Source organism: Suricata suricatta, chromosome 4, assembly GCF_006229205.1.
Source record: "Suricata suricatta isolate VVHF042 chromosome 4, meerkat_22Aug2017_6uvM2_HiC, whole genome shotgun sequence".
NCBI classification, from domain to species: Eukaryota; Metazoa; Chordata; class Mammalia; order Carnivora; family Herpestidae; genus Suricata; species Suricata suricatta.
The window spans coordinates 126,346,667-126,357,337 of NC_043703.1; the positions used below are offsets into that span (position 1 = coordinate 126,346,667).

Sequence of the window (10,671 nt, forward strand, 5' to 3'; positions counted from 1 at the left end):
TCAGCAGGCACGGACAGGTTTATTATGGGGCTCCTGTCAAGAGTTGGAGAGAAGTGGGGCAGAGCTGGAAGCCATGTGAATTAGAGGTGGGATCTGCTTATAAGATGTTTACATGTGGATGAGAATGGCCCTGGGAGAGGGGACAGAACCTAGGAACAGTCAGGGAAGACCTTGGGTTGAGAGAGGAGGTGTTCAGGGCATATGGAGTGTTAGCACAGACTTCCAAAGGTTGGAGGATGGGGAAGGTGACCTCACCCTTAGGAATAAAAGCTAGGAAAGGACAGAGGCCAAGCCAGCTCCAGTAACCTGTCAGGAGGGAGCATGAGCTCACTGGCTTCATAATTCAGGCTCCTTTGGGGCAACTGCTTTCACCAGTCCCTTCCCAGTTCTCTACCATTTTCCTGTCACCCACACAACAGCTCAGGACACCAAGCTTCTGTCATGTGACATCCCTCCCTCCTGGACTCATAGACCCCTGACCCAAGCTGGAGCCAATGACTCCCTCCTGGGAATCTGGAACTGCCCCATCCCTCTTCACCCTGGCCAGGCTCTGCATCTGTCTCTGGGTGGTCTTCAGACTTCCTTCTGCCTTTGCTCCCCCATCCCTTCCATACAGGGCAGTTCTAGGCTCTTTCCAAACCCCAAACCACATCTCTTCACTTTCCAGTGGTTTCTCACAGAGACTCTGGACAAGTCCCAAGCCTGTGTCACACACATCCTGGTGTTGGCATGGGAAACAAATGAAATAAAGACACTTCAAGCAACTGCCAATCTACAAAGTGCGAGTAAGATCACCTTAAATTCCCCTAGCTCTCAATGTTTAATATTAAAAATTATTAATTTGATGAAATGATCTTTCCTGAGAGCATGTCTCTGTGGCATCCTGTGTGCTGAGATGGGAAGGATGCAGAAGGCACTTGTAACGTACACAGAGGTTGCTGATTATTCGAGGCAAGGAGCTTGTGTCATTGAGTTATGAGCAGAACCACCTCCTTCTCTCAGGAACACAAGTTTTTTATTGTTGTAAAAATGCATAACACAAATTTTATCACCTTAACAATGTTTTATGTGTTTTATTTATTTTGAGAGACAGAGAGAGACAGCACGAGCAGGAGAGGGCCATAGAGAGAGGGAGACACAGAATCTGAAGACAGGCTCCAGGCTCTGAGCTGTCAGCACAGAGCCTGACGCAGGGCCCAAACCCACAAACTGCGAGATCATGACCTGAGCTGAAGTCAGATGCTTAACTGACTGAGTCACCCCGGCACCCCCCATCTTAACAATTTTTAAATGTACACTCAGCAGTATTGAATATATTCGCCATGTCATGACAAAGACATCCAGGACTTCTTTGCCTTACAAAGTTTGCACTCCATAGTTACTATTAATCTACACCTCTACTCATCCCCACTCTGTCCTAGCTTGGATACCACCAGTCTACTTTGCTTGTAGGAATTTGATGACTCTAGATGCCTCGTAAAAACGAGATCATATGGTATTTGCCTTTTTGTGACTGGGTTATTCCACTTAGTCCAAAGTCCTCAAAGTTCATCCATCTACTGGCATTCGACCTGATTTTTTCTTTTTAAGGTTGAATATATAACACATTTTGTTTATCTGTTCACCTGTCCATGGACACTTGGGTTGCTTTTGCCTCTTGGCTATTGTGAATAGTGCTACTATGAACCCGGTAGTGCAAATATCTCTTTGAGAACCTGAAGTTCATTTTATTTTTTATAAATACCCAGCATTGGGTCTGCTGGAACATATGGCAGACCTATTTCTAATTTTTTGAGGAAGCACTATATTGCTTCGCATAGTGGTTTTACAATTTTACAACAGCGCACACTTTTTCCACATCCTTACCAACAGTTGTAATTTTCTGTTTTTTGATAAGAGCCATCTTATCGGGTGTGGGTGCTATCTCTTTGTGGCTTTGCCTTCCCTGTCCCTAACGGTTATGGATGTTGAGCCTCTTTTCATATCTTGTTATTCATTTCTATATTTTCTAGGGAAAGTGTCTATTCAAAGTCCTTTGCCCTTTTTACATTGGGTTCTTTGCCATTCCCTTGTGGAGTTTTAACATTTCTTTCTATATTCGGATATTACACCATTGTTAGAGAATGGTTGCAAACATTTTTACCCATTCTGTAAATCTCGTTTCACTTTCCACTGGGTCTTTGGATGCTGTCTTCAAATTTGATGAAATGCAAAAATAAATACATAAATAAATAAATCTGATGAAATGCTATTTGTCCATGTTCCTGCGTTTCTTGATGTCATATCCAAGAAAGCATTGCCAAGTCCAGGGTCATGCAAGTTTCTTCCCCTTATGGTTTAGTGTATCGATTTCTAGGGACTTTTCATGTATGGTAGAGAGTTAGGTCCTGCCTTCATTTTTCTCAATGTGGCATCCAGCCTTCCTGGTACCATTTGTTGAGGAGGCTCAGTCCCCTTAGTAAGCTCCTTCTTGCATATGGTTTTGTAAAAGTGGTTAGCATGAAGGCAAAGTTTTTCAAAAGCTGTCTACATGTTTGATGGTCTTCTGAGGGGAAAAGTATGACACTTTTGAGGAGCAGCTTGTCAGCATGCTATTTACGGAGCTTTTACAATAATTACACAAATAACCTCCAATTCAGATTGATCTACTTTACTCACATGAAATACAGTTAGACATCTAGTTCCTACCATAGATTGATTTTATTCTAGTGAAATCTAGTGTTGGGTAGTTTGGATAATTTGAAAGTGGAGGTCTGTGGCCTCTAGACGTATCTCAGTTTTAATGCATTTTTAAAAAATAATTTTCTTTAAGTTTATTTGGAAAGAGAGAGAGAGAGAGAGAGAGAGAGAGAGAGAGAGAGAGAGAGAGAGAGAGAGTATGTGCATGTGCACACCCAAGCAGGGAAGGGAGGGGCAGACAGAAAGAGGGAGAGAGAGAATCCCAAGCAGGCTCTGCACTGACAGTGCAGTGCAGACCCTGACATGGGGCTTGAACTCACAAATGGCAAGATCATGACCTGAGCTCAGTCAAGTTGGGCACTTAACAGACTGAGCCATCGGTGCCCCAGTATTGATTCATTTCTGTTGAATTTTTAATTTTTTTTAAAGGAATGACCTTTTTTTTTTTAAAAAAAAAAAGCTTATTTATTTATTTTGAGAGAGGGAGGGAAGGAGAGAAGCAGAGAGATGAGAGAGAACCCCAAGCAGGCTCTGCACTGACACGCAAAGCCCAATACGAGGCTTGAACTCATAAACATGAGATCATGACCTGAGCTAAAATCAAGAGTCAGATGCTTAACTGACTGAGCCACCCAGGCGCCCCTATTGTTTGTTGAATTTTTAGGTATTTACCTCGGAGATGTTATCTGTAAGTAGAAATAGCTGTACATCTTCCTTGCTAATAGTAGGATTTTTTTTCCTTTTTCTATCTTAATTTTCCTGGCTAGAATCATCAGTGCAATATTGAATAGACATCTTGAAAGCAGACTCTTGTCTTGTTCCTGGTCTTTGGGGGAAAACTGTTAGTCTTTATCATGTAGACTGATGTCAGGTCTGAGAATTTTACAGATGCCATCTATCAAGGTGCAGAATTTCCCTTATATTCCTAGTTAGTGAGTGTTTTAACAAGAAGGGATGTTGACTTTTTTAAAATGACGCTTCTAAGTCCATTGAGAAAATCATGTGATTTTTATCTTTTTGCTCTATTCAAAGAGTGAATCACATAAATTGGTCTTTAGCTGTTAAATCATCTTGCATTCCTGGAAAATTATGGTTCGACATGGTATAGAATTATCTCTACATGTTATTTTTTAATGTTGTATGTTAGCTAGGATTTTGTAAAGGATTATTGCATCCATAATCATAGGAGATATTGGTTTGTAGTATTCTGGATTGTCTTTCTGGTATTCACATCAGGGGATTATCCTCTATCTTTTGGAAGAGTTTAGGAAGAATTGTTATTAGTTCTTCTTACTTCTTTTTAAAGTTTTAGGGGCACCTGGGTGGCTCAGTCAGTTAAGCGTCCGACTTCGGATCAGGTCCTGATCTCACAGTTCATGGGTTTGAGCTCCACATCGGGTTCTGTGCTGACAGCTCAGAGCCTGGAGCCTGTTTCAGATTCTGTGTCTCCCTCTTTGTCTGCCCCTCCCTTGTTTTCACTCTGTCTCTGTCTCAAAAATAAACATTAAAAAAATTATTAAGTTTTATATTTATTTATTTTGACAAAGAGTATGGGAAGGGCAGAGAGAGAGGGAGAAAGAGAGAATCCCAAACAGGCTCCACACCGTCAGTGCAGAGTCGGTCCAGGACTCCATCCCACCACCGGTGAGATCATGACCTGAGCTGAAAACAAGAATCAGACGCTTAACTGACTGAGCCACGCAGGTGCCCAAGTATTAATTCTTCTTCTAACGTTTGGAAGAATTCAATTGTGGAGATATTTGACCTGGGTTTTAGTTCGTGGGTAGCATTTGCATGATTAATACTATCTCTTTACTTATTATACATATATTCAGATTTCCCATTCTTTTCTGTCAGTTTCAATAGTTTGTATCTTTACCCAGATGTATCCATTTCAATATAAGTTGTCCAATTTAGTAACATAAAATAGTTCATAGTATAAACATTATCCTCTCAGTCAATAAGTCCCTTCTTTTACTTCTGATTCTAACAATTGGGTGACACACACTACCATGTTAAAGTGCTGAGAAGTCCCCTGGGGGGAAGCCTCGTGCACCTTCCAGGCCAGCCATTTACTTGAGAACAGGAACCCCCTCCCAGCACCCCCCCACAACACCCATTGACCTCCCACAGGAGGAGCCCTCATGGAAGCCACTTTGGGGAATGCTGACCCAGGATACCAGCCTGCTTTGCCTGGCACAAGGCAGGCTGTAAACCTTCCTCATGCACACACACATGCCACATTGGAGCCCTGGGAACAGGTGCCACTACACCCATTTCACAGATAAGGGCACCAAGGCTCCAGGAGATGGAGAGTGTAGCTCAAGGTGCCCCCAACTGGTCAGAGGCCTGCTTGCCTGGACCCCACCCTCTTCCCTTCTCAGCACAAGCTGAGTGGAGAGCAGGGCTCGGAATGGGCTCAGGAAAGTAGACTATTTGAGAGAAAAGGCCAGGCTGAGGCTGGACACTAGCCCAGGATGGGGTTCCCGGGCAGGTGGGAGGGGGTGGGGTAGTCAGAGCAGACACAGAAGGGGGACGGAGGGCTGGGGGGTGCTGAGGGGACCCTGTCAGCTCATCCTGACCCGGGCCTCTGTCATGTCAGCAGCTGGAGGTGAAAGACCCCAAAGGAGGTGGGAGAAGGTTCTAGTCCCAGCAGGGCCCCACAGGCCACACGGCTGAGGTCAGACCCCTGCTCTCCGCACCCAGTTTCCTCCTCTGAGCCACAAAGGAGGTGGGTGAAGGTTGCCAGACCAAAGTTGGGATGCCCATTTTGATGAGTGTCAGGTGAAGAGCAAACACATTTTAGCGTGAGTACATTCCATGCAATCTTTGGGACACACTTACACTAGACAATGACTTATTGTTTATCTGATAGTGGATGTTAACTGCACAGCCTGTATTTTCATTGCAGATGAGGCCCAGTGACCCTCATGGCACAGATGAGGGGTCAGATCTTGTTGGGACTGGATCCCTGGCCGGAGCTCACTTCCTTCCCACGGACTGTCTCTCCCTATGGACCAGGTGAGGGATGGCTGGGCTGACCCTGGCTCTGAGGGAAAAGCCCGCCTCCATGTGGTGGCCAGAGGCCAGAAGGTGAGGGGCTGGGGACCCAGGTGTCTGCAGTGTCATGCTCAGGGATCAACAAGCCTGAGAAAACAGGGCTGGGAACAGCTGTCAGCGTCTACCCTGAGGCCCTGTCTCTAAGTCTGGCGGAGTCTGGTGTGTTCCATTGGCTGGAATGGCTGGGGGACAGCAGGGCTACAGGAGGTGGCTGGGGGAGGCACAGCCGCATAGATCCTTGGGAGAGGAGGGGAGGGATGGTGGAGGGGTGGGAAGCTCCAGGGCAAGGGCCCTACCTGAGCCCTCAGGTGCAGGGATTGCTGATCCATTACCCCAGGGCTGGGGTAGGGGGCCATCATGGCAGCTGCTGCCTCCAGCCTCCCCTTCACTAGGAAAGCCCTAGCAATGTGTGCGTGTGTCTGGGTGGGGGGTGGAAGATAGACGGTGTGGAGTCTCTGAGGAAGCCCTCCTCCCCCCACTTCTCCACTAACTGGTGTTTGTGTTGCCGTAAAGCCAGTGACATGGGAGGTGGCCTACAGGAGGAGCAGGACCCGGCAAGGTCAGATTGCGAGGTGGCAGCCACATAAAGGGGGATGTGGAGGGAGCCCCAGCAGCTGCCCCACCATGACCTCCTGGGCCCTCCTGCTCCTTGCCTCGGCGCTCCTGGCCACCCCGGGTAAGGACATTCCCCTGTGCCCATCCTGACAGCTCCTCCTCAGCTGAGGGGAGGGACAGTCTGGGCACTGGGTTGAGCTGGGCCACTGGATTTGAATTCCTGGGGGAAGGCAAGAGAGAAAGAAAGACCTCTGGAAGGAGATGAGGGTCATTTCCTTTTAGAGCAGCTTCAGATCTTCAGTGTGGTTGTATGTGTGTGTGTGTGTGTGTGTGTGTGTGTGTGAGAGAGAGAGAGAGAGACAGACAGACAGACAGACAGACAGAAAGGGGTTGCATGGATGGTCGGGGGCAGTGTAATCTTCCCCTCCTGTTTCCAGACAGAACTTGAGATCATGTCTGTTGCAGAGACTGGGTCAGAGCAGCTCCAGGGCAGACTGTGAGGACAGGGCCCCTGGACTCCTCACACAGCCCCGCTCCTGTCCTGTGCTCTGGCCACCTTCTGAACTCCCTGCCAGCCAGGAGATTTGACCTTTCTCTCTCCTGCTTGTGGAGGGATGCTGACTCTGTTTCTTCCCCAGGTCTGACCTTTTCTGGTCTGACCCCTGAGGACCATGACCTGGACATGGCTGACAAGTGTCTGAATGACCCATTCTACCAGATGCTGGCCCAGGAGATCCCCCAGGTTCATTGCTGGCTCCCAATATACCTCCCACTGTCCTTCTGCATTCTCTCTGTCCTAGGAGCAGCAGCCAGGGCTGCTCATCCTGTTGAGGGAGGGGAGGCAGGGCTGTGGGTTGAAGATACTGGTTTGGGATAAGGTGGTACCCATAGGGGGGCTCCCTCAGTCTGGCTAGGTCTTCCCCCAAAGGGTGTTCTGGTCTCTGACCAGAGAAGAGAAGAGAAGAGGTGCACCCACTGGGCTGGGTGAGGGGCTGCAGGTATGGGGCAGGTTCTGGGGGGTGTCTCAGCCCCATCAAGACTAGCAAGAGGTTGCCAGGGGCCTGCCTTCAGGCCCTAGAGCACAGAAAGATCCTAGAAGATCCTGCTGGCTTCAGAAACACCATGGGCTCCTGCCAGGTGCTCTTGGGATCTGTCAGACCATTTCATGGGTCTTCATTTTCTGACAGCATAATGCGTCTTTAAACCTATGTGATATCTGTCGTCTGATACTTAATTGGCTGAAGAACTGCGTGGGACAGCATCGGATTCAGGTGATTTCTTATGATTTAAGGCGCCTGCCGGCTGGTCAGGGCCATGGTAGGGGCTCTACACCAGACCCTGGGAGGAGCTGACCCCTGGTTGGGTGGGACCTTCTCAGCAGGGGTCCACAGTTCCCTCCTGTATCTGGGGAGGGACTTCAGAGAATCTCCTGTAGTTGGGAAGCTCTGGGAGTGTGGAAGCAGCAGGAAGAGTGGGCATGTGTTTCATCCTATTGTCACAGGACACCTGTGCCCATAAAGGTAGGACTCTTTCCCCTGTAGCCGCACCAGGCGTGTCCATGGCCATGTTTTGTGAGGCTGGGCCCAGGGAGGGACCTGGGTCAGGACCTAATCAGCCCCATATCTCCCCCTTCCTAACTGCATGGCTGGGCCAAGTCCTTAATGTTTTCTGAGCCTCAGTTTTCTTTTTTATATAATGGGACAGACACTAATCCCTGAATTACTAGTTGCCACAGCCTTTTAAAGGTGCTAAGCAGGTGGGACCAGCTTAGCTCCATGCCATTCCCTGAGCCAGTGCTGCACAAGGGGATGTGTTACTACCAAGAAGCATTGCTTCCCCCACCCTCCTCTCCCCTGCCTCAGCTTTGTTCCCTGATCCTGCTGAGCTCCCTGGCACTGCAGGGCCCACCCTTCGGCTGGGTCCTCAGCTTGATTCTTCCCCACTGGATGGTGGGAGAAGATACATCAAGTTGAATGTGCCAAGACTCCAAGTTCTTTCCCCTCCTAACCTTCGTCACACACCCTGTGCATGAGCCCATCAGGCTGGGACCAGGAAGCTTGGCAGGCAGAGCCTTTCCTGTGGGTCTAGGAGCCGTGGGCGCTGTTCTCCACAGAGAAGGCACAAAGTGGGATGATGATGCACAGGGGACTGGGACACTACAGGGCCATGTCCTCACAAGCTCCCCTCCTGGCCAGGCTTGGGTCAGGGCTTTGGGACCTGGGCCTGAGGTCTGATCCATGTCACTCTATTGTCTGCCCCCATGGCCAGCGTGCCCCAGGCCCTACTCCCAGCATGCCCATGGTCAGAGGTGCCCAGGGCCTGGAGCTGCTGGGGTGTGCAGGGGGGCAGCCGTCCTGGCCTGAGCTCACCCGATTCCTCTGTCTGGTTATGGTGCTGCTGTCACTGCAGATGACCATTGAGAAGGTGGCGAAACTGGTGTGCTCACAGTTTCCGATGGTGGAAGATCTCTGCAAGGAAACCATCATCAGATTTGTAAGAGACATCACCCAGAGTATCCTCAATGCTCCACCCCACCAGGATATCTGTGTGACATTGCGGCTGTGCAAGTGTCAAGCGGGTGAGTGTAGAAGTGAGGGCAGTGACTGCTTTCTGGAGGACACAGATCTTGTCCCCAGGTATGTACATCAAGATTTAAAAACACAGAAATACATCTGTCATAGGGAGCTTCATAAGCAGCTCATCATGTCCCTCAAGCTTCCTTGTGGTGACAGGTTACTGCCCACACTGTGCGGAAAGTGTGGACTATGGCAGGTGGGCGGTAGCTGGAAACAGTTGAGAAATACTCACTAAGAGGTTGGGCTTTGGATGCCTGGGTGGCAGAGTTGGTTGAGCATCTGACTCTTGATATTGGCTCAGGTCTTGATCTCAGGATCATGAGTGCAAGTACTGTTTTGGACTCCGCACTGGATGTGAAGCCTAGTTAAGAAAAAAAAAAAGAGCTTGAGCTTCTAATATATATATATATTAATAATCTCTCCACCAAACTAGGCTTGAACTCACAACCCCGAGATGTTGAGTCACATGCTCCACTGAATGAGCCAGCCAGGCACCCAAGTGCTTGGAGGTTTATTCCAGGCAATCCTGGGCCACCATCAGATCTCCATCTCTGGTCAGCTGTCCTTAAAAAGTACCTTAATCTCTGTGAGCTTGAGTTTCCTCACCTGTGAAGGGGACAGGAATCAGTAGCTCTGATTTCCAACAAGGACTGAATGAAATGATTATGTGTGGGGACATTGACACCCAGCAAGCAGCCTCAGACTGGGACCATCAACAACATCAGAGCCCTGACTGAACTGCTCCCCCAAGCCCAGCACGGGTCCCTGGGCACTGGAGCCAGGCCACATCTGTGTCCAGGACTCTGGGGCCTGAGAGCGGAGTTCAGGAGCCCTGCTGGCAGGGAGGGCTCTCCCATCTCTCCCTCCAGGGCTGCTCGGGCTGTGTCCACAGGTCAGGCCAGGGCTGCAACACATGGGCTGGGAAGGGCCCCTGATTGGTCTGGTGGTTCATGTAGCCCTGACTGAGGCTGTGGGACTTGATGCCAGCAGATCTGGGGTCCCTTCATACTTTGAGGATTCCACCATTTCCCATGATTAGAGTCTGTGGTTTTTCATCTCTAAAGCCCCACATCCCCCCACAAGCCCCTGCCTGAGTCCAGGATGTGACTCCAGGTGTGTTCTGTAGGGACAGGTGGCTCTAGGCCCATTTCCCCCGTCACCCCACACTCCTGCCCACTTCTCTTCTCTCTTGTCTCCACTCCAGGTCTCTGAGCCCCTGGGGCATCTGACCCCACCCTGGGAGAAGCACAGATTCTCCATGAACCACCACCTGCTTCTGCCCTCCCCAATCCAGAGCCGACCCTCCAGTCTGTCTCACCTAACTTCTCAGTGCCTTCCCTGCAGGAGAATAAATGTCATGAAGCTTTTAGCCACAACTGCTTTTCCTTTGGTGGATTTGAGGGGAGGGGCTGGGAGGTCGCTTGGGTGACTCATGCATTCGTTCAATAAGTGTTTATTGTTTATTCCGCACTCTGTTCCAGAGGCTCGGGATATCGTGGTGAACGTGTCAGCTAAAGCAGCCCTTACACATCTGGTCATGAAATACTTATGAACAGTCACTAGAGACCCACACTCCTCGGAGAGCCTGGGGTACACAGTGGAGGTGCCCCCAGAAGCTCTCTGGCCAGGAGGAGGAGCAGCAGGGTTGTAGGTCAGAGTGCTTCTGGTCAGAGGAGATTGAAACCCACTCTTTGCTTCTCTCTGTATGGAGCCTTCTTTTGCTGTTTTTGGGGGTATATTATATTATTTGGTTTCAAGCAACAGAAGTCTTAGCTCATTCTGGGTAAATAAATGGTAATTT

General features: G+C 49.2%; 1 protein-coding gene across 1 annotated transcript; it reads left to right on the top strand.

Moving 5' to 3' along the window:
• Positions 1–6,282: 6,282 nt before the first annotated feature.
• LOC115289068 (antimicrobial peptide NK-lysin-like) lies at positions 6,283–10,246 on the top strand. The gene is made up of 5 exons (XM_029936279.1): positions 6,283–6,415; positions 6,933–7,036; positions 7,482–7,565; positions 8,704–8,872; positions 10,075–10,246. The coding sequence occupies exons 1-5, from the start codon at positions 6,364–6,366 to the stop codon at positions 10,080–10,082; spliced, it is 417 nt and encodes a 138-aa protein (XP_029792139.1). The 5' UTR covers positions 6,283–6,363; the 3' UTR covers positions 10,083–10,246.
• The last annotated feature ends 425 nt before the right edge of the window (positions 10,247–10,671 follow it).